This window comes from Ursus americanus, chromosome 29 (assembly GCF_024610735.1).
Source record: "Ursus americanus isolate L20-20 chromosome 29, mUrsAme1.1.p, whole genome shotgun sequence".
NCBI classification, from domain to species: Eukaryota; Metazoa; Chordata; class Mammalia; order Carnivora; family Ursidae; genus Ursus; species Ursus americanus.
Window position 1 is genome coordinate 4,985,185 of NC_142155.1, and position 27,021 is coordinate 5,012,205.

Sequence of the window (27,021 nt, forward strand, 5' to 3'; positions counted from 1 at the left end):
ATTTCCTTTCGATAACATTTTGTAGCAGAAGACCAAACATGACATTAATTCCCTACCAAATAACTAGAATTGATGAGCCTTAAAATAGCTTCAAAGAAAGAACCCTGCTAGAGCACAGAGGGGTTTCCAAAGTACATCTTCTCTGGGCTTCTCTGACAAGTTGAAAATTAGCACACAATAAGAACATACAATATATGCATTTAACTTTATTTTCTCCAAGTAGAAGAAAGTTTCACATGCTGTTCATACTTTTGGAAATTGCTTCAGAAGATTTTTCTACTCTAAATATAATTTCTCTTTAATAGTTAAATAAGTGTTAACCAATAAAAGGTTAAGTATAAAGAACTTTTAAAAATTAATTAAAAAACAAAACACAATAGGAAAAAAGGTAAGAGACATGAAGAAGAATTTCCAAATTCTTACTTAGGAATTACCATAAGAAAACATGTTCAACTTTTTAGTAATCAAACACGTGCAAAACGAAACCACAATGAGATACCATTTTACATTTTTCGGCTTGGCAAAAATTTGATTCTGAGGATCCCGAACATTGGACAGGATCTACAGTACTGCAAATTCTAGGATACCAGTAAAAGTGGAAGCTGGTACCATGACTTTGGAAAACAATTTGGCCTTATTTGATAATGTGCTTTATTGTAGGACGCAGCAATTCTACTCAAGGTATACAACCAGTCTTTGTTATGTGCACCAGAAGTCATATAAAAGAATGTTCATAGCAACACTGCCTTTTTCTATTTCAAAGAAAGTTGCAGTTCAATATCCAGGGACAAGAGAAGGGAAAGGCTGTGATACAGTCATACAACTAAGTAATACTTAGCAGTGAAAATAAACCAGGACACTTGTTACAAAATGATAGTGCCCAACTGCAATGAACATAAAGTGACAGAAGGATACAGTTTAATGCCATTTATTATTATTTAAAGTACATATAATAAAGGAGGTAAAATGATAAAGGAGAGAAAGGCTATGATCCACAGAGTTCAGAAAAGGGGCTCCCACTCTCAAACAGGGATGGGAGAGGGTCAGAGAAGAGCACACAGTGCCTCAAAGGAAAGGCAATGAGCTGGTGGCAGGCACACAAGGGTTTATTACTCTTTATATTTTAGTGTGTGTGTGTATATATATATGCGTATATATTCCATTGCATGAAATAATTTTAAAACCTGGAAGAAGATTACACACAACATTTCTTCGGATGATGAACGGAGCGCCACGAACTGACCTCAACTCTATCATTCATCACTCAGCAGTAACTGCTGCTCTTGAGTCTGTTTTTCTCCTCCTTTAGGGTGGAGACTATTGTCCTGCTCAGATAGTACCCATCGCATTCCAGGGGCTCAACACATGCTGATTGAAAGAATGACCAAACCAACCTGACCTGCATTTCTAGAAGAACTAGGAAAACTGAAAATCTGAGGTGTAAGTGGATGTGATTACCTGGCTCATTTGGTTTCACAATTTAGCACTTTTCCTTCAACTTACAGCCTGTTCTCTTTTATATCCTCCTTCGCCCTCCTTCTGTCTTGATTGTTTAAGGTCTGAAATAGTTCAATGATGAGATCAGCCTCAGACTCTGCTTTCAGAAATGTCTTCTCCTGCTTTCAGAGAGGGCTGCTTCAAAGGGGGGCCCTGCTATTTAAGGGTGGCAGCTACACTGTACTTGGTTTTTTGCACCCAATTAAGGGAACAAATCCACCAGCCCGTGGCTTCAGTGTACTCAGGAAACTACAGTCATCTATTGGAACCAACCAAGGGAATAAGAGATTTAATGTGTCCTTGGTCCTGGTCACTGCCTGAGAGGATTCTGTGATCACCTCCCAACACACATACACACAGGACCACATACATGTTTGTCTCCTCGAATGGTCAAATGATCCATCCGCATTTTTACAACTCATGTGCAGCACTGAGGTATGAGGTTCATCAACGGGAGTACAAGGATAACATCCCAACTAAACAGGAAGGTTTCAACCAAACACAGAACTAAAATTAGAAAAGGTATAAGAAATGGGAGGAAACAGACACTCCATTTTCAGAATATGTGTTTTCTGGAATTTATTTCTCTTTAATGCTGAATATAGAATCTGAGATTTCACTAGTGCCTTTAGAGACAAACGCACACACACTGAAATCTAAAAACAATAATTATGCAGATCAGAGTGGCCCTGACACCTAAGAAATGCTGTTAAAGTATTTCTAGAAAAAGCAAAACCCTATATAGCAAAATCAAATTAAAAAAAAAAAAAAAAGAAAGAGGCTTTGGTACCTTTCAAAAACAGAAGACAAAAACAAATTTAGTTCATTTTTAAATTCATGTAATACAAAAATAGCTAGGTGTTTGAAGGAATCTATAAAACAGAAACAAATCTAAAATATGTCAGAGTCAGAGAGAGAGAAAAAAAATCTTCCTTTTCTCCTCTTTGATTTTAATAGAACACCAGAATTAGGAAAAATAAGTATTTCCCCAACTAAATTTTCTTTTGGTCTGCATATACCTAGCAGGATGGCACTATGTATTTTACCTAATTTTAAACTAGCATCGTTTTATTTTTAGCAGCAGATGTCCTTTGTCCCAATAAGCCTACTACAAGAATAAAAATTCTGAAACACCTTTGATATTACATCTACATCTGCAACTCCCACCTATTTCTTTCCTAGGTTTTTAAGACTCTGAATATTCAAATCTAAAGGCAGCTAGTTAAAGAAGGGAACAGGAAATCACTACACATTTGGAATTTAGCTGGTAAAACAGTACAAGGAAAGAGACGATATTCTCTGAACACGTGGTCCCAGAGAGCAATCCGTCAGTACTCTGCAGAGCCTGGCTACTGCAGCAAATGCTACACAGTGTGCTCCCACCTCCCTCCTAGCAAGTACAGGACCAGCCCGGGCTGGTCTCTCCTATTTCTACGCTGATTTAAAAATAATAATAATAATAATAATAATAATAATAACAATAATGAGGTGAGGGGAAGACGACGTGTGACCGGTAGCAATTCAGCAATACCATCCATCTAGTCTGTTTAAGAGAACCATTCTGGTCCTCCTATAACCACAGTACTGCAAAAGTTTTAGGACGAACAAAGCTGAGTAGCTGTCTTTGTTTAGCAAGTATCATGTTGATTCCACAACCCCAGAAATTAACTTGCAAGGCCTCAGTCTTACCAAGTTGGTTCTTGGCGCTCATTGGCAAGAGCAGACTAAATGTAAGTTAGATCACTGTAGCATTAAGCTTTTAAAAACTGTTGTACCTGCAAAACTCTAAGTCTTATCAGAAGACACATTTACTCAAACACAATATGCAGTTCAAAAAAAAAAAAGTTTCCTGGATAGTCCCTGGGATTTATCAAATGGAATTTGACCTGGATCTTATTTAATGCCAACTAAGCAGTAATACCCATGATTTCACAACAGCTTTCCTTGGAGAGAAAATTGTGGCTCATGTATTTGTTCCAGTCAAGAACTCCGGCATGCTCTTCTTCTGGTTGTAGTCCTGGGCTGCAAATCTCAGGCTGGGATTTCAGCGGTAGCATTCGACAAGTCTGTTAGAGTGGTCCACATTTAGTTAGTTGGAGGGTGAGAGAACACACGGGACAGGGCTTTCATTCTTAGGTCCTTTCAAGTTTTTACATCCTGCTCAGAATCTGAATGACAGGTCTAGCATCAGGATGCTAAGAACAGCAGAATATTTTAGGCAACCCTCTAAAAATTTATCGTATTCAAGACTATTTATGTTTGGCAACTAAAAACCCTACAGACCGTGAGCAGGGACAAGGATGGAGAAAAGCAGCCTCTGCCCAAAGGAAGTCGACACGTTCAGCATCTGCTCCAAAGGGAGGAGAGAGTCTACATGCCAAGTACAATTCAGAGCTATTCTGACAGCCCCTTTCTCATCTACACTGCTCGGAAAGCTCACTGGTATCCATATATGGAATGAGAACATGCATCTACATTACTCTGAAGAATCTGGGACTGTACATTGGCCAGAAATAGGAGCAAGCACTTAAGAGGTCCCGTGAAAAGCAACCGAGGAAAAAAATGAAATTGTACCCCAATATTAGTATCTTTTAGTATGCCTGATCAAGGCTCACAAAATATATCTAACCAAGATCTTCCTTTCTCAAAAAAAAATATAATCCATTCACAAAATAGAATAAGCAGCTGTTAGGGAAGCTGCTTTTAAAAATATGTTACTTGTGCATAAATAAGTTGCTAGAGCTGAAAATCCCTTCAGATAGGAGTCAGATCATTTCCCTATAAATTTACTATCTAATTAGTACACCTCCTAAAATATACCTTTTAAGCTGTCTTTTACATTTAAATGAAACTTTTCCCTTGCAAGAGATGAGGAAGCCTGTATTTTCCAAAATACCCACTATTTTTATCCCTGTAACTTGGTTCTGATCACACATTGTTGCGACAGTGATTTTTGGAAACATCTGTAGGATTTTGGAGGATTTATGGAAATAAGAGTGTCCATTACCAAAGGAGGCTAGAACATCTTTTTCTATAGGTGCTATTACAAACCCCTGGAAGAGTGACAGTTGTGACTTTTGCAGCAAAGATCTTCAGCCCTTCATCAACCAGCATTGCTTTTTTTTCTTTCTGATCAAAAGATTCTAATAGCCTGGCAAACTAATTTCAGTAGACAATCCAGGCTGCTTAAAGAGAGACAGGTCTGAGCAAACTGGCATCAAACACAACCTAGGGCACATCCAACATTTTCTCTCCAGTGGTGCCACCCACTTTATCTTTCTGTCACGAAGGAAGCACACCTGTAACAGGTTAGAGTACCTCCAGGTGAATGAGGCAACGGCAGGCAATTCTGAAAATAAGAAAAAACCACCACAGTCCTGATTTGGTTTAAAGCAATCATGCAATCCCATTATACCCATGTCTTCCAAAAACACCTTTTCCATGGCAAGCAAAGTTACTGATGATGCACGTGGCTTTAGTCACAGTGATGCATTAGGTAAGCAGGTGTGTGCTGAGTACCAGGGGGCGCTCCAAAATGCATCTCCGTTATCTTCCACTTGTCTTCTCTAAGGTTCTGCCTATTTATTAAAAAAAGAAGAAAAGGTCAGTTGTTGCCTTGGGTTGTCAAGAAAATTCACCCCGGCAATGATATTTGAAATGTCAGGAATGGAAATGTTGGGAATCACAATAAATCACCCCCATGTGATTGATGACAGCAAATCCTAGATTTCAGGATCAGCACCGATTTCAATCATACCCACCCACCTGCCAAATATAAAAGGGGAAAGGAAGCCACGTGTTCCAATGACTGTTGAGTTCCTCTCAGAGGCACTGTTCCACTTGTACCTAGGTGAGTGGGATGTGTGTGGGTACTTCACTTGGGGCCTGTGGAGGGCAACCAGAGGTGAAGAACAGCACCAGTGTGGCCAAAACTCTTGGTAAATAAGCTGCTGCCCCAATTCCCCAAGGGCCACCTTTGGCCCTCCTCCTAGGACAGCTCCATGTTTCAGCCACTAAACAGACACCTGCCATAGCGGGGGCTTCTGAGACATGCTCAAGCTAGCTCTGGCTGGTCAGTGCCCAGGATTTACTGGCTGTTATGTATTTTGAATATCACCCCTGATGGGGAGGGATCCCAAAGCAGAAACCTCTACTCCAGGCCCAGCTTTGAGTCTAATTAAACAACAAACTTGATGGTTTTCTACCTGAAAATTATTATATCCTTTTCTCTTAGGTATGTACCATGGTGGGTTGGCTTCTACTGGCTCCAACCAGCCAAAGGAGGAAGTGGGCTCCCCTAGGGTTTCCATACTTTCAATTTCTTGAGAACAGTGAGAAATCTGTATTTTAAATATTAGCAACACATTTAAATTCTTTTCAAAGTTCTGTTCAGGACAGACGCATCCAGAGCCAATGTGGCCTATAGGCCACCATTTTGTGACCTCTTACCTTCCTCTGCCCTGTCCATTTTTGAGAACTGCCCGGAGTCTACCTTATACCTGGGCCTGTTGGGCTTGTGAATGTTCTGTTCCTACCATCCTTCTACTCTCTCCTCACTGTGTAAGAGCAATTACAGATGCTAATGGTGTTTCATATGTTCCTTGGCAGGCTTTCTAGCCCTATTGTTTATGTACGCATACTGCAAAGAGGGAGGGAAAGGAAGGAGAAAAGGGGGCTTCCAACTTTTAGTACATTGTGCCTGTGAATGCTCTGTCTAGACTGCTGAGTGTGGACTGAGTGTGTATTACTACCAAGGTAAAAAAATAAACAAGTAGGAAGGGGAGAGAAGCTGAATTGCTCTTAATCATATTTTCACTTCTCTCCTATGCAAACTGTGAGTTGCTATGAACCCTTAAGGCCCTGAATGATTCACAAGAGAGGGCTGCACAAACACTGCCCCGTGGACTTCCACTCTGGTTCCATGTGCTCCTGGTCACGTGACTGAGCTGGAATACGGTGGGGTTGCCCAGAGCCGTTAATGCCTTTGGAATGGTCCACTGAAATCAAGTGGTTGTCAATGGCATCAGAAGACCAACTTCAATATTGTGACCACAAGTCATGTAAAAATGCATATTTTATAGATTATAGGCTTCCTGGGAAATTTATGAGAGAATAAATATTTTTAAAGAGTAAAAAAATCAGCCTTCAGAGTCTCTAAGGAATCTACATCCTCAGGGAAAAATGAGAACAAAGACGGCAAGCACACAGTACTTTTTTTTTATAAGGTTTTTGCATAGATAATGATGTCCACTAGATTTATGCATCCTTTAGATTACTCCCACCCATGTTTTTTTTCCAGGTCTTTGAAGATAAATCTGGATTGTTTAATATCTTTGGATGAAATATGTTACAAAAATACTACAATTTTCCTAACAAGTATTCCAATGTTCCATCTTTATAAAAATAGTTTTAAGAACCTTTAAATATTATATGTGTGGGTTTTGCACTGTTTAAAACATATGCATGGAAACCACCCACAACCATCTGTGGACTTAGTAATGTAAAAGCAAAGCAAGATTTCACATCAGCTCTGAACTGTGGGTGCTGGTGTGTAATTTATATTATTGATAGTCTCTGCTTTGCTCCCATAGGTGTTCCAGAAATGGTACAGATCCTGGGTAGCCGCAAAAGACCTATTGCTTACAGACATCAAAGTACCCAGTAATGTACTTTCATTTCAATGCAGTGTTAAAAATAGACACTTTAGAGTTCAGTCTCAATTTGAAATATAGTCAAAACCTCAACTGCTTTGTATATAAAGATTGCAAGAAAATACACCCAAAAGGTTAATACACTTATTATCTCTGGGTGGTGGAATAATAGGTGATTTTTATTTTCTACTCTACACTTTTGTATTTTCCTAAATGAACCTTTCCTAAATGAGGCTACTTTCCTAATCAGAATAAAATAGTATTTTTTAAAGGGAGAAATAATCAAAATATTACCTTATTTAATAAAGAAATGCTATTTTTTGTTTTGAAAGTGAATCTATATGCTTCACAAAGTTATAATAATATATACAACTTCTGGTCTAAATATTAGAAAAGCTTGAGCTTTTTACATTCCATCAAAGATCTATGACATAATAAAGTAGCTTCAAAAAACATTTTGATTTAATTTAGGAAGTGTAGTGTTTTTTTCAAGGTTGACCATTTATTATTACAGACCATCTCCCTTCCAATGTAAAGGAGTTAAATATGCTAAAAACCTTAAAGATACGGCTTTGATTCTGCTATTTCAAAAAATGTAAAGTAATATAAACTTGTACTTTAAAATAGAAAGCACTTACTATCTTAAATTCTTCTTGGAAGAAGGGGTATAGATTATCAATAAAATAAATGGTAGATAAAAATATACTCTAATATACAACAATTGAAAATTGGAGGACAAAAAATACCTGGGTTGCTTCGTGTGTTTTTATGCTCAGCAGTCCCTGACTGTGCATTTGAGCAAGAGAAAAAATTTAAAAATTTAGGAGACTACAGATGCATTCCTCTAACACCTTCAGTCTCAACCCGTAGAGACAATTCAAGAAAGATGAATTTTAAAACAAGAAAAGATTTACCTACCTTTGATGCCAACCGTGGTTTCAGGCCTAAGAATGAATAGACTGTGTTGCTTTCCTTTGCTTCAAAAAAACTGTCATAATCCTAGAAAAAAGAGGAAGAGAAAAGAAAAAAAAGCAAATAATTATCAGTATTTGGTGCTTTTGAAAAATTCTTTATGGAAACGAAAAAATCCACCATTACTCCATGCAGGCCAGGGAAGGGCTACATAAATCTACTGGGTTTGCTCTGCTTGAGCATAAAAATTTCTCTGAGTATGACGATGGGTGTACCATGTTTTTAATGCAAGACCCGTGATAGGATTAAAATGTAAAACACTGACAACACAAGTGAAATCAAAACACGTTCCCTTTCCCTCTTGTGCCAAACTAACATTTATTTGTGTTAAATCACTCTGATCAAAGATTTTACTTCTTGTGCTTCAATATGAAAGGCTGACTGCCAATTCCATTCTTGATATTTTGTTATCTAGGGCTTTAAAAAAAAAATCACTGGGTAAACAGAGAGCCATAAAGGTCTCCATGTGTCAGTGCAAGTGCTTCTATTCTGCTTTTGAAGTTTTCCACATTCTTTCAGACTATGTCTTCAGAGAGAATAAAAAGATCAAATAAAACCTAGAGGAAACTATATCCTCTGTAACATTTATCTTTGCCTCAGACACAGAATCATTTTTCTCTTCCTACTTTCACAAGAGAAACCAACAAAGAATTCTGGTCAATGTGTTCATCAATTGTTCCTTTTCAAACGTTTGCATAGATATAATATATGGTTTCTAAGTTGATGTAAAGCAGTCTTAAAATTTGGTAGAAGTCATCCTTTGATAACTTTATCGAAGGATATATGTAAGCACACAATGATCAGAATCATCGTAGCCATTTGCTCTGCGCTAGGTGCCTTATAATCAGTACTTTGTTTAAACCCCACCATAGACCATCAGGTTGGAGACTGGCTCAGAGCAAAGAAATATTTTGTCCAAGTTTGACAGGCTATCCATGAAAGAGCTGAGATTTGGGGCCAATTCTCACTGACACTGAAATCAATGTGGTTTTGGACTCTGTGATTCTTCTTGGCCAAGAGGAAACAAGGGATGGGGTACCCTGTATATCAGAGTCACTGAGGCCTAATGAATCCACTGCTGAGCTGAGCCAATGGCATCACAAGTATTTTTGAAATCTGTCTAGGAATCTAAATGAGAGTCCATTACTTAGAGAATGGAGATTTGCTTCTTGCAAAGGATGCCTCAATGATGAAAAAATCTTTGAATTATTTCACTCTGTATAGAGACTCTCTTGTTCAAATGCTTTAGTAAGTTGAGTCTCATGTGGTTTTGAAGGTAGCTTGATTTTAATTCACAATCATCTCAGCCTCAGGCCTTCCACTTGGGCTCCTTCTGTAGATCTTCAGGTGGTCGCTCCCTCTGCAATTTAGGAGCAGGCCTACTACAGTGCACTGCCAAAGAGAGCCTTCCTTGACATGACAAGAAGGAGCAATCCATCTGAAAAGGGAGGCTCAGCAAAAAAACCTACTTCAAAAATGGCATTTTCAGCTGAAATCTGAAGGGGGAGAAGAGGTGACCAAGTGAAGGGTTGGGACAGGGGCATTCAGGACAGGGAACAGCACTGATGAAGAGTGAAGCTGGCAAATCTGACAGGGACGAGCACATGCTAGACTGTGTAAAACCAAGAAAAAGATGTTGAGTTTTATCTTAAGTACAAAAGGAAATCATGTATGGGTTCTGAGCAAGGGAGCAGAATGATTTACTTTCCTTTAAGAAAATAGCTAAGTTAGGGGTGCCTGGGTGGCTTGGTAGGTTAAGCATCTGACTCCTGATTTTGGCTCAGGTCATGATCTCAGGGTCCTGGGATTGAGCCCCACATTGCACTCCATGCTCAGCAGGGAGTCTGCTGGAGAGTCTCTCTCTTGCCCTCTGCCCCGCCCCCCACTCGCGTGCACACTCTCTAAATAAATGGATAAAATCTGTAAAGAAAAAAAAAGAAAGACAATAGCTAAGTTAACTGTGTGGAGACTGGCTCAGAGACAGGCCAACAAGAAGGAAAGCAGGGAGAAAAGTCAAAAGAGTATCGTGGTAATCCAGGTAAGATGGTGGCAGCCTGACTCCGACCAATGATAATGGAGACAGAGAAAAGTGGACAGACTGGAGATAGATTTTGGAGGAAGAATTGATCATATCAACTGTGGAACTGGGGTGGGGGTTAGGGAGAATTAAGGCTTAAGGCAGCTCTGACCTTTGTGACTTGACAGAAAAGACCAGAGAAAAAGCAGATGTGAGAGAAAGGCTGAAGCTGTTTCAAAGTGTTCAGTCTGAGCAACGGTATGAGACATCCAAGTGAAGAAGATACCGACTGGGCAGCTGGAGGTTTCTAGGGACGCCAGGGTACCACAGACTGCAGAGAATTTTATGGAAAAGTTTATAATCTTTTATAAGAAAAACTATGTCACAAATAATACAGGTCTAACAGAACTTAGGCAAAATCCCATGAACTGAAAATGTTGTTACAAATGGTCTTTGTAACAAAGGTATTTTCAAATACTTGCGTACCATTTCACTGATCTGGGTTCAAGAAATAGTCCTGTTCAATGCGTACTTTCTCTGCCTTTAACATCACTACGGCTAGGGGGCTTCTTACCTGAATATTGAACTGGATCCTTCCACCAGTTTAAAAATTGTCACTTCAGGTAATTAACTCCTTTCAAAGCGACAAATATAAGATTTGGTAATTAACTTTAAAAGCAGAATAATTTAAAGCCAATAATTTTTAAAAGTGAATGTTAGAATAGTACCTGACAGGCACCAGGGTACCAGTATTTGTCAAGTGGATGAACGAGTTGTGTTTGCTAATTAATGACTGATGTGTCACGTTTTAGGAATCTCATGCTAGTAACATAATTTGAGTGAATCCCACTCTACTATGGATTCTTAAGAATTATGTAAAAAATTTACTTTCTGATATTTAAAAGTCTGATGAATCTCAAAGTGTAAAATGTTTTAAGTTATTTTTTTGTCATATTTAGGCAAAGAGTAGGTGGTTGATAAATTAAACTCTAGGATTTCTTATTAGTTAATACCTCCTTTTAGAGATAATAAATTAAATAGTATGATTGAAATAATTCAAGAGTAAAATAGTATTAGAAAATTTTAAATCACCTCCTATTAAGATGTAAGTTCTTAAGGCCTTAGGCATCCCCCGATAAAAGAGAAAGATCTGCTTTTTTATCAAATTCATTTCACTTCTCAGGCTTCTATTTTTAAAAATATATTAAGGTTTGTACTGCAAAAGTTAAAAGTATTGTATTTTTAAAACTCACTATAAAGCTTCTAAATAGGCTTGCTGAATTCCTTATAGTCAAAGACACTCTCTCCGAAGTGTCTGTAAATACCCATCTGCAAATTACACATTTCAGCACAACCGACCTCCTGTAACTATACAATATAATGATCAGTTAATATCACCTTTGGAGAAGGGTACAAATACACAAAGCATATTCAAGATAAAGTTGCCCAGTTTCAGAAGCTGGTACATTTTTATTACACAAAAGACAAAAGATGAAAACTCACTTTGTTTCTAGTGCTATGAAAAGAGAAATTTCTGGACTATATATGTATCAACATAACTGAGCACTATTACTAATGAAACATCTAAATGCTTCAATATTAAGAAAAATAAAGCAAGCTAAACAGCTGTTAAAATGGGGGAAAAAAGCTTCTATCACCTATACTTCTGTTTGCGTTCAAGTGAAAACCAATGTCAGAAAATTTATAAGCTCATGATAAAATCTCCAACAGGTGACGTGCACAATAGCCTCATTCTTCCACAGAGCTCACTTAAGTACATTACCCATACACCACGATTAGACTATTATGGACTAGACAAGCGTTTGAGACAAAGACCTTAAAGTTCTTTGCCCTTTTGGTGCTCCCTAGGAGAACAGTGAGGAAAACCCACAGCAGCCACGCCGCTAAGCTGTACGGCTTCCCACGCTAAGTCAATGACAATTAAGTGACAGACCCATATTATTTCTACATGCCAAGGGCATATCCAAACAGAAGACGGTGGGGGATAAAAACAATACATGGCTTATAAGGAAATGGTGGCAGCAATCGGTTCTAATGGAGCCAAAGCAAATTTGGTTTACCCAAAAGAAGGAAAAAAAATTGTTTAAATTGTTTCAAAGACGACCAGCGTTACTGCTGCTGCAGCTGAAAATGGGCAGAGGCTCCTTCTTAAAATTTTTCAAGCCTGAGGGTAGCCTCTGAGCAGAATAACTTGATTTAGTGGTTAAGGACCATGAATGCTATGTTCTATTTCATAGAATCTTGATACAGAAGGAAAGAATAGTTGACAGTTCCAATCCTGGTAGGGTATGTAAGATGTATTTGTCTGAAACAGCTTCATTCAGCAATTTCTGTGCCAGACACCAAAAATATGGGTAAGCCCAAAGCCGAGGATTTTAAATTCCTAATGCATGCTTAACATTTCTGACCACGCTGGTAGAAGATGGCAGAGCAAGCAAATACATCTACCCAAGCACCAAATCACATTGAAGGGGAAAAAAATTTTGCATTAAACATAGGAAAAGGAACCAGCAATAACATTTTAAGAACTACCCAGAGGAGTTAAGTGAAGAGGCTAAAATTAATTAAGAGAATCTCTTGGATATTGACATTTATGTCATTCTCCTTTAAGCCACAGAGATTTAGTAGAATGGGATAATACAGCCTCCTCTATGCACACACAACTTAACAGCGCTATAGAGATGAGCATTTATAGTTTATAACAAAATAAATATTAACTGTTTATTATATTTTGTAATAGTTATTACAGTCACAGAGGAGAATGTAACATGTAAGCTTTAGCAATGCTCTGTGTGTGTGTGAGAGAGAGAGAGACAGAGAGAATCAACACGGGGGAGAAATGAGAGAAGCTATTAAGAATGCAGATTCCTCTTCATCTTTCAAAGAAAAACATGCTGTCTAAAGTTTTAAATCAAGGAATATAGGCACAGAATGGTGATAACGAAGAAAACTACAGCGCAGACCCTCACAGGAGAGACTATCTCTTGGGAGCCCAGGGGAGGGCACATATAAAGCAGGGCAGAAGAAAAGCGACTTTTCACTTTTGACCCTCCTTTATTGTCTTAATATTGATGGTATTAACATGGCCTTAGTGTTTTAACAGTTTTGTTTTCCTTTCATTAACTCTAACTGCATAAGGCTCAGAAAGAGAAACATTTTAACTGAAAGAAAACCTCGAATGTGGACCCTATTTAAGATACACTGTTAAACATGCAACTGGGGCAGCCTGAACCTGTCTGGAGGAAGGTTTTCAATATTCACAGCACAAGCCATCATTTTCATGAAAGACACGTCCCAGGGATTCATCACTGTAGAATACTGCAGCAAACATCTCAGTGAGGCGAAAATGGGAGATTAAACATTTATAGACAGAAGAATAAAAACTACGGTTATATAAAAGAGATAAAACCGCAAAGAATATCTAATTAAATTGTTATGCTTCTGGGCGTACAGCTGATCAGCAAGCGATAAGGAGGAATTTCTATCACCCCTTCCCCATCACTTGACTTCTTCCTTTCCTAATATCTGTGAGGATGTCATATAAGATTATTTACAGTAAAACATCTGAAGAAGATTCTCCTTGATTAAGTTATCTTTTAGACAGGAGGCCTTGGAATACAGATCTTCAAATTCAAATGAAGTTTCTTAAGAAAATTCTACCTGTGGGATAGGTGAGCTTCTAATAGAGGTGGTTTTCCAAATAGATTTCATTGTAAAATTTAGTTCAGTGAGCTTCCCCTTGAGACATTTGACTTTGACTTTTATTAATAAAATGGGAATGCAAATGCTCAGAATTTTGACAAGGCGGGACCCAACAGAACAGGTTAGCTACCTGCTCAGCTGAAAACATCTGTGTAGCTATTCACCCATTCATACAACCAATTTTTGGTAAGTATGTTCTGGGTTCCTAGCATTATGCAGAAACGAAGATAAATGTGCCACAGAGCCTACTGAGGTGAACACAAGGAACCTCAAAAGGGAAAGACATGAAAAAAAAATTCTATGAGATAAAGGTCGTAATAGGAATGAGGCCCAGGTGTGCTGGGCCTAGGGGAGGGGCAGTGATAACCAGAGCCTTAGTTAGAGAAAGCTCAATAACAAGGCTCGTTTGAATTGAGTTCTGAGAGAGAAGTAGGGTGGAATTACAGAGGAGATAAGAATTACAGGATTTGGTAACCAAGGAAAATGAGTTTGGGGTAACTTTCAGGGCTTTGCCTTACTTATCATGTAGATGACATAGTCATTAAGCCTACATAAATAACATCCGTATTTTAGAGACAGAGCACAATCTCCCGTGGATAACGAAAATTTTAAACTTTAGCTTTCCTTTTTTCTTTTCCTTATTGACTCCAACAATCAGAGTTCTGGTAACACAAAATTACTGCCAGTCAGTCTTCAACATCAGTCAAAATTCTATCACTACATTCTACCCCATCCTGCCAGAGGACATACTTCATTTTCACGGAGGAGACTTGGAAAACAGCTAATCCTGGGTTTCTCAAATGTGACCACTAAAGAACTCCAGGAGGTAGAGGAAACAATGGACCTTCTAGATGGCCCCTCCTCTGAGCTAAGCATGGTTTGATATTTGTAAATGGTTAGAAAATAAAACAAAGAAAACCAAACAAAAAAGAAGATGTAGCAGAGAATTGGTGGTCCGAAAAGACTATTTACTAGGTGGCCCAACCCCTGATCTAGAACACTGGAGGATATTTTGAGGCAGCCCCTATAAAAGTGAAATTTCTTTGAAGCCTTGTTTAATCTTAAAAATTCATATAAATCAGGCATCCCACCCCATAACATATCAGTGTTTCTTTTGCTATTATGAAATATATTTTGCAATTGTACTCAAAATCTTCAAGCCAAATGCTGCTGGCAGATAGGTGGTCTTTACTCTATGACTTTAGGCACCCCTGAGCCCTGAAAAATTCAACTTTGGTTTTACCAGCAACACATATAATAATCATCTTGTTTTAACTTTTACTAGTTTTCATTTCACCAAATGATTTCTTCTTCACCTTGAACCCAGATTCTGGGGCCACCAACAATAGCCCTTCATATCTTGGTAACAGTACATCCCCAAATACTTTTGTTATTTGATAGAAAACTGATAAGGAAAGGAAGAAAAGTGACTCTAAGGAAAAGAAAAAGAATGGAACAGCTTAAATGAGAATGTATTTTATAAAATAACATTCAATTTAATGCATTCTTCAAAACAGCTTGCCAGTTGCAAACTATTATTTCAAGTGACTGGAAACAAACTCATAGCGAGGGAATGATTAAGTTAATTATAATAATCCACCCAAGGGAATAAGATGCAACTTCTAAAAAATAAGCTTATAATGACATGGAAACTATTTTTGTTAGAGAACAAAGCAGGGTACAAAATGGTATATATAATATGATAAATTATGATCAAAATATAATATATAATTATATAACATATAATACATCATATTATATGAAACATATATCATATGATATATATAATATATCATATAATATGATCAAAAAATGTGATTTTAAAAATTTATAAATCAACTTGTAAGAAAAGAGAATGTGCATAGGCCAAATATTTGCAGTTGTATTTGAAAGGTAGTATTTACTGTTCCCTCTTTCTCATTCTCATTTTTCAAATATTCTCTACTTCCATATTCATTTTGGCGCTGGGGAAAAAAAGAAACAACAATAATAATGTTAGATAACCAATTCAGTATGAAAATCTCTTTAAATATCTCTAACAATTTCTTATGAGACTTCTGGCTGAAAATCATTTCTTGTATTTATGTGTGGATATATATACACATATATCTGGGTGCCCCCAGAATCTGGGTTCAAGATGAAGAATATATATATATATATATATATATATATATATATATATATATATATATATATGTTCAAATTCAATACATTCAAATTCAAATATATGGTTTTTTAAAAATAAAATCATATGTATGAATCAGGGATCTGAAAATTGATAATTAAGGGAGTTGGTTCTGCATGCTTCAAAAGATGCCCAAACACACTTAAAACGTATTATCCCAAGACAATCTTCTCAAAAGTCTTACATAAATACTGCACTTGGAAACAATACAACTACATACATTTAGGTGTTCTGTGGTGTGCTTCTGAGCCTCCACCAATGATTAGAAGACACTAATACATCTCCTTGTCTCCTTTGATGGGAAAGAAAGAATAGGAGAGGAGAGGCCACAAGGAACCATTCCTCATCATTCAGCCTTTCTGCACTTCCTTGAGATTAATCTAACCCATCTCTAGTCTATTTTCAGGCTCCAATTAACCAAGGTAATATGGGGAAAGGCAGTCAGAGTTGGTCCCCAAATCATTACTTAAACCAAACTAGCCAACAGCTTTAATATAAACTTATTTGATTAGCAGTAGACCCAATGCTTAGGTACAAATTTAACATTCTACAAGTATCACCTAAAAGTAATAACAGTAATTCAATGGTTTTAAAATATAAACAATCTTATAAGTTGCCCCATGGAAAATGATCAAAATGGTTATTTTTCTACAAAAATATTCTGTCATCTATCTCTCAGTGAGCTGTCCTCTCTTCTTTATATGACAGGACTTACGTGAGTAACTCCAGCCACACATTCTACCTCATCCCATCTCTTCTCACCGTTGTCCAATGAGCAATTCTGAGTATTGGCATCCTTAGCCAAACCTGCACCAACTTGTCTTGACTATCTAAATGGTCACTATCTCTTCCCTTTTGATGGTTAATCCACAAACTGGTTAATGTGAACCCAGATAAATGAAATTTGGTTGCATTGCTATTTCTAACTACCATTTTTTTTTAAATAAAAGAATTAATAAATTCAACAAAGTCAAAGGAACAAAAAAACAGCATATAAAGATCACTTGTGTCTCTGCAACCAAGAAAGGAATTTAAAAAGTAATTCTATTTATAACACCAAAAGAGTAAAACACTTAGGTATAAACCTAACTAAGGAGGTTAAAGACTGTACGTTAAAAACTACAAAACATTGCTGAAAGAAATGAACGGAGACACAAATCAATGGAAAGACATCCCATGTTCATGGATTGGAAGACCATCTAAAGCTATCTAAAGATTCAACGTAATCCCTATCAAAATCCCAAGAACATTTTTTGCAAAAATAGGAAAAAAAATACTAAATTTACATGGAATCTCAAGGCAACCTGAACAGCCCAAAACAAGTTTGAAAAAGAAGGATAAAGTTGGAGGACTCACATTTCCTTATTTCAAAACATGTTACAAAGCTGCAGTAATCAAAACAGTGTGGTACTGGCATAAAGATAGATACATGGAGGGACGCCTGGGTGGCTCAGTTGGTTAAACGTCTGTCTTTGGCTCAGGTTATGATCCCAGGGTCCTGGGATTGAGCCCCGCATTGGGCTCTCCCTCTTCCTGCCACTCTGCCTACTTGTGATCCTATTCTCTGTCAAATAAATAAATAAAATCTTAAAAAAAGAAAAATTTAGACACATGGACCCCGTAACTGAATAGAGTCCAAAAAAAAAAAACCTCTCATATATATGATCAAACGATCTTCAACAAAGGTTCCCCAAGACCACTCAATGGTGAAAGGACAGTTTCTTCAACACATAGTACTAGGAAAACTAGATATCCACATGTAAATGAATGAAGTTGAACCCTTCTACCATATACAACAACTAACTAAAAATGAATTAAAGGCTAAATAAAAAACCCAAAGCTATAAAACTGCTAGAAGAAAACATAGGGGGGGAAAGCTTCATGACACTGTATTTGGCAAGTAATGATTTTTTAGATATGACTCCAAAAGCACAGTCAACAAAAGCAAAAACAGACAAATGGGACTATATCAAATTTTAAAAACTTAGTTCATCAAAGAATAAATCAACAGAGTGAAAGGCAACCTAAGAGTAGGAGAAAATATTTGCAAATTAGATATCTGATTAGGGGTTAATATCCAGAATATACAAAGAACTCTTAAAGCTCAACAACAAAAAATCAAATAACCTGATTTAAAAATGGGCAAAGGACTTGAACAGACATTTCTTTAAAAATGATATACAAATGGACAATAGGTGCATGAACTGCTCAACGTCACTAATCATCAGAGAAATGCACATCAAAATCACAATGAGATACCACCTCGCACCTATTAGGATGGCTGCTCTCAAGACAAGATAAAACCAAAAAAAAAAAAAAAAAAAGAAAGAAAGAAAGAAAGAAAGAAAGAAAGAAAGAAAGAAAATAACAAGTATTGGTGGGGATATGGAAAAGTTGGAATCCTTGCATACTGTTGATGGGACTGTAAAATGGCACAACTGCTATGGAAAACAGTATGATGATGCTTCAAAAAATTAAAAATAGAACTACCATATAATGCAGCAATTCCACTTCTATGATATACCCAAAACAATTGAAAGTGGAATCTCAAAGAGATATTTGCAAACCCATGTTCAAAACAGTACCATTCACAACAGTCAAGAGGTGGAAGAACCCAATCCATCAATGAATGTACAATGGAACACAATGGAAGCCTTAAAAAGAAATGAAATCTTGTCACATGCTTCAATGCTATAAGCTAAATGTTTGTATCCCCCCAAAATTCATATGTTGAAATCCTGATGCCCAAATACCTTTAGGAGATGATCAGGCCATGAGGGTAGAGCCCTCAAGGATAGGATTAATGCCCTTATATAAGAGCTCCCCTGTCCCCTTTCACCATATAAGGACACTTCCGGAAGTTGGCTGTCTGCAATCCAGAAGAGCGTCTTCATCAGAACTCAACCATGCTGTCATCCTGATCTTAGACTTCCAGCTTCCAGAACTGTGAGAAATAAATTTCTGTTGTTTGCAAAATACCCAGTCTGTGGCATTTTGTTACAGCAGCCTTGATGGACTAAGACACACAACAACATGGATGAACCTTGAGGATATTATGCTAAGTGAAATAAGCTAGTCACAAAAGGACATTGTACGATTTCACTTCCATGAGGTATCTAACATAGTCAAATTCATAGGTAGAAAGCAGAATGACTGTTATCAAGGTTGGGGGGAGGGGACAAATGGGAGTTGTTTAATGGGTATAGAGTTTCAGTTCTGCAAGATGAAAAAGTTCTGGATATCTGTTTTACAACAATGAATATACTTAACACTACTAAACTGTACACTTAAAAGTAAGATAGTAACTTTTACAACGTATGTTTTTATCAAACATTTTTTAAATAAAAAGTAAAATAAAATAAAAATATATTTTAAAAAATCCAAACTCCCCCCCCCCCCCGAATAGGGAGGGAGAAAAGAAATGAAAAGGGAGTAAATACTTTCCTTTAGTGCATATGTAAGTATTTTCATTTCTGGTGCACTCCACACATGCCAGTTCCACAGAGAGAGAACAAAATTTAAAACTTGAACATGGGGACCCTAAGCTTTCCAAAATCCAAATCAGACACTATAAAACCCATCAGGAAAGCCTAGGAATGGGGATGTTTACCTTTAGGTTACTCATTTCCAGAGAAGAATCTTGCTCATGGGAGGGATACTCCCAGAAAATAGCAAGAACAACAGGTCTGTGTAATTTGGGTTCTTGACTACAAACAACTGAAATGGACATTAGCAACTGAATAGGAAAGGAATTTGTGGCAGTAGAGTGGGAAGCTCTGAATCCACATTAAAGCTGGAGAACAGTTTATAAGACAAATTTCTATGTCTGGGTAGCCAAGAATACTCCCAGGCCACACCCCAGGATCAGCCCCATTAGGACACCCGCCATGGCTATTCCTGACCCCAAGACCCCTGTCCAGCTGATCTGGCGTTGCTGCATTATTCCCTCAATGTTCAAATTCTGGGGTGAGAAGAACTGACTGGAGATGCCAAGGAGCTTAAATTCAGTGGGGAATTCTTTCCAACAGGCAGATTATTCAAATACTAAAGGGCAGAGAGAAGGAAATTGTCTACACTGATTACCAAGTAGCTTAGCAGCTGTTTATGTCTCCCATGGCTAGCTCACCCAGTTTAAAATAAAGGAGTAAGTTTCCAGCCAATTCCTGGAAACAGGAGAATCTTCATGCTTACTGGATCCTGTCACTTGCAGTGTGGTAGGTTTCCACAAGTTATCCAACCAGATAAGACCACTCGTAAACAATCACTAGGTAAAGCAAGGTGCACAGGAGCAGGTAGGATGAATGAGACCATGGTTAGTTGCCCTCTAATGCTTTTGCTTTTGTCAAAGTTGAATTTACTTGACCGTGATAAGAGCAGACACTGTCTTCAAAACTCCTGCTAGCACGGACTGTAAAGACAGTGTGTGTACCAGTGCTGCTGTCACCAACCCCACAGGACCAACACTGCTCAAGCAGAGAAGATGCCATTTATCCAGCACAGTTTAATCAGTGTGTAAGCCTCTAGCCAGCTCCCAGTCTATCTGAACAAAATTTCCATACACTCTGTAGGGCAAAGACACACAGAGATTTAGCAAGTCATAAAGAAGTGAAAGCAAGGGTAAGGAATTAACTTTATTTCACATTACATCCTTTTATTCATTCAATACATTCATTCAAATGAATGTCTTTTCCTCCTTTATCCTGAAAAATCAACAAAACAAGAATTTTTTTTAAAAAACCAGAAACACCATTAAAAAACAAAACAAAACTAGGAGACATCTACAGCTCTGAACCACAACGTATGCAGGAAGTGAGGAGAGAAATGGTGAGGGAAATCAGAGAGCAGAGGACGGTCAAACCTCAGTGTCTGAACAAGCTGCGGGGCCCCCCAGGAAACATCAGGAACTGGAGGCATCAGCTATTGTGAAGGTGGGGTGAGTGGGCAAAGGCAGAAAACAGGGAGACTGTCTGAAAATCTACCTAAGCAGCAATTAGACCCCGGTGCCTCACTTTCCCCCAAGGAACTAGAAGGTACCCTGTTAATAAATATGGCTTCTGGGAAGCAACGAACTTAAAAACAGCAGCATGGAAGAGACAGTGAACATGAAAACAGAGATATAAAGGGAAACTGCATGGCAGAGACCGAGACCCTCCAGGCCTCTCACCGTACAGGTCCAGAACTCTGGTAGCCAGGCTGATATCCCCAGAGCAAGAGACTGAAGGGCCATTCTCTGGAAAAATGAAATCATCATCTGAGGAAAGACCTGTAGATTTGATTATCAATATCTACAACAAGAATGTAACAGGCTACCCAGTCAAGCCACAGAGAAGTCTGGTGGGAAACAAGCCCACATGCATATATAAGCACAAACACAGCTTCTAATTAGCTTTCTAGTGCCTCACCTCTTAAACAAAAGGATCACCAGACATGTGAGGAAAGCCCACCACACTTGAGAGAAAAGACCAAAATAAGCAAAGTGACAAAAAAGGGAATTAGTAGAACAGGGACAATACTGGTAAGAGAAGAAAACCTCAAAGAAATCATATTTAATATCTCCACTGAGCTAAGATCTTGTACTCATCTCACAAAAGCACATTATTAAAAAGAAAAAATCTGAACATAAGAAAGGGGAAAAAAAAGATGACATAAAAATTCAATGAAAAAATTCAAAGGTAAGTTAAAGAAATCTCCCAGAAAGTAGAACACAAAGTAGGACAATATGAAAGAAAAAGAAAAAGATAAGAATATTAGAAAATCAGTGTAAGAAGTTCACTATCTAAATTAATATGTATTCTAGATAAAGAGAATGGGGGGGAAAGCAGGGACAAATTTTTCAAGGAAAATAATATAAAAACATATTTAATAATCATGTAATTCTTGGACAATAGGGACCTACTGAGCACTTAGCACAGTGAATGAAAAATAGATTACATTATGGTAATTCACCAAACAATTTTAGGATACAAATATAAGTTAAGAGATATTAAAAACCTGCAAAGAAGAAACTGGCAAAAACATACAAAGATCAAGGAAAATGGCATCAGGCTTCGCCACATCACTAGAAACCAGATGATAATGAAGCAAAACCAACAAAAGTCTTTCCAACCTAGAATTCTACACCCAGACGAATTACCACTCAACTACAAGACCAGAACAAAGGAATTCTCATACCTGGGAAGTCTGAGGGACAGAAAGCTGCTCGATTTGTGTTTTAAGTCTTCTAGCACTATTTGACTAATAGTTTTGCTTTGTTTTGAACTGTGGAGTTTATACACAGTTCCAACAATATCTCATTTTGGTTTGCAGACACAAGAGTACATTTTCTAGGCTCTGTAATCATGAATGGGATACACCCTCAGTTACCACATACTTCCCCTAATAAAATATGAGATCACCATGTAAAAAATTCCCCAAAAACAGTAAGCTTTATTCTTAAAAAGTACTTTACAGTCATCAATATCCTGTGAAGTCAGTCAGATAGTATCATCCTTTGCTTAAAGATGAGAAAATTGAGGCTTTAAGGGAAAGATGACTTTCCAAGGTGTCAAAGCCAACATGAGGTCGTAGGAGAACTCAAATCTACATCTAGTGCCCTGCGCAGGATTCTCCTCTGATGTGAATGCAAGAACTCCAGGCGCAATCTTTATGGCTTTACATTTCAACATTTCCCTCTCTCTTATGCACATGCAAACTGTTTCCTCCCAAGGTATCAAAAGAACTGTCATCCCTTTTCGCCACTCCAATCCAACACAGCTATTTATTTCTCCTGAAGCACCTCAGCACTATAGCCCCTTCCCCTTCTCCAGGCCGTAAAGAACTGTAGTACAGGTCCCAAAATAAACACTTACTTATACACTTAGACTATGACAAAGGGCAAATCCTAGCTACTCATTAGAAAGAAGTTTCTTGATTTTTTTTTCTTAACCCAGTGAGAAGGAAAATAGGTCATTAAAGAAAAGTGACTTCATCTTCTCATACGCTACATACAGGAGGAAGGCACCTAATCTATTTCGGAAGTTCATAATGATCCATCTGGCTCATTAGCATAAAAAACAAACTCTGGTTTATAATCAGCTATTAGTAATTTTTTATCCTATAGAGGGATAAAGATTCAAGAATAACTATCTTTTCCACTCTTCTCCCCAAAATGTATTAATCAAAAAATCTGCTTTAAAATTTAGAACACAATAAACACACACACACTGCCCTCCCCTTCCCACCACTTTCCTCAAACAGAGAGACAAGAAGACAGACGTGTACAGACTCACATTCACACATCGTCTGTGTCCTTGGACTCATACACCCTCTGTCAGACTGTGAACCTGAATGGCACCAGGTGAAGCGGTCACAGTCCTCACTGAAGAAACCCAACTTCACTCTAGGTAACTGTGCTTTGAATCACCCAAAGAAATAGTGTGGCAACAATCTGGCTACTTACTCCACAGTATCGGTCACCATTAAATATCTGAGGTGGCAGAGGGTTGCCCTGAGCAGGCTTCTTTTCTGGGGGGATGTTTTTGTACATCCATTGTCTCTGTTCTTCTGACATTGTGATATCCACCTCCTCAAACTCTATCTTGTTGGCTTCCAGAAATCTAACCACATCCTGCTGCTTCTTCTTTATCTAAAGATGGAAGACAAACAAATAAGGAGAAATGCTCATCTGAAACAATATGTAGATATTTCCAAATTGAATTAGATTTGATTTCTCATTGTCAGAGGTCACTGATGCAAAAAAAAATAAAAAGGCAATTTTCGTAGGTACCATGCACCATCCACTCTCTGGATATCCCACAGAAATCTACACAAATCCTGACAACGATGATTTCTTCACCTTCCCACACTCCCCAAAACTCTGGGGCACAAGCTGGAAGGATCAGATTATGTATGAGGTGAGGGACTCAGGTCTCAGTAGGCCATAACCATTCTCCCTCCCACTTACAGAAGTTGACATTTACAGTCATGAAAGCTCCCTTTGCCAAAACCACTTTATAGCCCATCCGAGATGGCAACATTTCATTGATTCCCGGGAGCAGCAACATTTTTATCCCCCTCAGCAGTCTCTTTCAGATATTCCACAGCTGTAGCCACTGTCATGAAAGCATCCCTTCATCATTCACAAGAGAAAAATGTTCTCTGCTTCTAAGGTGAGAGTAAACAAGCATCATCTTACTTTGAACTCCATTTCTTAACCCTTTTTTGTTCCTCTCATCTTCATGTTTCCCTCTTCAGTCACTAGGGGTCAGATGTGCTCTTGAAGAGCTGCAAACACATCTGTAGGTTTTCAAAATCTTATCAATCTTCTTATTTAAGGGTACATATTAAGTAATTCAGACAGGGTGACAATATTCACTATCTTAAACACAGCATGTAAAACATGATTCAACAAGCCTGCTTTTTCTAAACGATTCTGGCAAATGTACATAGAGAACAAACTTAAGCAGTGAAGTAATTTTCTAATGGCCAAAGAAAAGAATCCCTTTTGAGAGGTCAAGACATCAGAAAGACCTCTCATCTAAAAAATAAAATGCTTGAGGAACAAACTTTCACATACTGATTGCCCCTACCAGTTTCCTCCAGCTTCCCCCCCAAAAGCCTCAGTGACGTGTTTCTGAGATGGGAATCTGTTGTATGTCATGAGCACAGAGATTCTGATCACTGGGTTGAAGTCTATGAATGACTAACAAGATGGCACAGTTAGTATGGACAGAAATACAAAGCTAGCCAAATAGGACATCTTTACACTCGGTAGTATCAGAAAACAAGAAAACTACCGTATGGTAGTTTGATGCATTATCTCAGTTTCTTGAATTAAGCTAGTTCTCATTTCTGAAAAAGTTAACATTTTCCCCTCACTGGTACACAATTTCAGAAATGTAGTTATATTATTCTGAAACTTTGGCTTGCAAAAAAAAGGTATTATTCATCCTACTTAATTTCTCTTTGTAACTATATAAGGCAGAAAAACTAGGTTGATACTGAGGTCAAAAGTGGTCACCTATTTTGATCAAGGTCTTCGTATGTGTTCTTGGTAAGACGATCATGTCATTCTCCTATTTATTTAGTGGGTCCCCATTGCCCTTGGAAGAACACACACACATTTCTTAGCATAGCACAATGTCCTTCATGATCCAGTTCCTTTGACTATGAAAGCAATGTATTTGCATTTTTAAAAGTCTAGAAATTGTAAAAACAAGCAAACAAGAAGTTACCTACAATCATCTCAAAATTTAATTGGAGGAAAGGGTTTGGATTTAACGTCCATATGCAGAGCTTTACATATCCAAGACATTTCAAATGTTCATGAGAGTGATCAAAAATGAAACTGACTCACAGTCAAACCTGAGTTTTCCATATAATGTATATACATACACATAATATCCACCCCACCTCTACATCTTCCCCAAATGTGAGTGCCTAGACACTCATATACTCTCAATACTAGGAAAGAGCAAAGACATGTACACAGTTTCTTTACTTCCCAGCCCCCTAACCCCCGCCCCCCCCCCCCCCAGCATTTATTGCTGGACTATAATCCCCTACAGCTCAACTGGTCGTTCCTTTCATAGGATCACACTCAACCAAAACAGCTGCATCTTGCCCCTTTCACTCAAAAATATACCCTGTGTACTGTCCTGTCATTAAAAAATTTTCAAAAGCATGAATTTTAATATCTGCTTAGCAATTCATCATGCACGTGTTTTTAGCTAACCACTACTCAATTATTGGTATTTATAATACTTGGAAATTTCACCACCAGAAGTATCATGTAGTGAACATCTTTATTTAGAAATCTTTGACTGTAACTCTCTACACTATTTTAGGACAAAGCCCTATGAATGAAACTCAGATCAAAGGGTAGAGACGTTTTTCAGGCTCCTAACGGACCCATGCTAAGCTGCTTTTCAAAAAGTCCACATCAATTTAAGTTCCCGTTAGCGATGTATGAAAGTGTCCATGTCTCAACACGCCTCCCTCCTTACAGCCACTATTTGAAAGATGTATCACAGAATATTAAAATTCAAATGATGTGAATGATGGATGTGTTAACTAACTGTGGTAATCATTTCACAATACACACATATATCAAATCATTGTGTTGTGTACCTTACACTTATGCAATATTATATGTCAATGGTATCTCAGTAAAACTGAGGGAGATGGAAAGGAACAAATTAGTTGCTGTTTAAATAAAAATTCAAATGCATCATTACACATTAACAATGCTGAAGAAGCAAAGGATAGTTACTAACAAAGGTGATAACTGACAGTAGTATAAGGAGTAAAATGTAAATAATTATATCTCTAGTTTAACAGAGGAAAGCAGAGAGGCAGGACCAGGTTTGTGTTTCAAAAAGATCACTTTAATACTGAACAACTTAAAAAAAGAGTAGTTCTGTATGTACTGTTAACACTGCTCTGAAAAGATCTCCAAGGTACATTAGTAAGTGGGGGGGGGGGGGGTGAACAGAACTGTGCATAGACTAGGAACATTTTTTAAAAATAGAGAAAATAAAGGAACGCATTTGTATTTGCTTGTATTTATGTTAAAAAAAAAAACGAATTCCTGAAAGTTACATAAAAAACTGACAGAAATAGCTGTCTAGGGGCTGGGGGAGTGGGTACCAGGCGACAGGGACAAAGTAAGAGCAAGAGTCTTCACTCGCCCATGTGTGAACTTGAAAGGTTTTTCAACAGTGTGAATATGTCAATATTCAAAAGATTAAATAGAAGAAAGTTATGTTGGGAAAGAGCGCTTCACACGGAAGGGAACAGTAGTATACGGCTCTAGAGAGGTGCTGTTTTCTATAAATCAGGTTTTCCAACAGGACCTGAAGCCCCAGGAGTTGTTACTCACTGGCCTCCATGTTTACTCAAACTTTTAAGAAAAGCCAGATGATTAAAAAGAAATTTTTCTTAAGAAAGAGCTAAGGCCACAGAAAATTAATACTACAGCAAATCAATAAAATACGCAA

At 37.8% G+C, this 27,021-nt stretch overlaps 1 protein-coding gene across 1 annotated transcript in view; it reads right to left on the reverse strand.

The window, feature by feature from the left end:
• Positions 1-186: 186 nt before the first annotated feature.
• SH3BGRL2 (SH3 domain binding glutamate rich protein like 2) overlaps positions 187-27,021 on the reverse strand; it is a gene marked incomplete at its 5' end in the record, with an annotated part of 58,210 nt that continues 31,375 nt past the window's right edge. The window contains 3 exons of the mRNA XM_045805462.2: positions 187-5,075; positions 8,067-8,147; positions 23,484-23,669. Of these exons, the coding sequence (XP_045661418.2) occupies positions 5,064-5,075; positions 8,067-8,147; positions 23,484-23,669 (279 nt within the window). The remainder of the gene's footprint in view (positions 5,076-8,066; positions 8,148-23,483; positions 23,670-27,021) is intronic.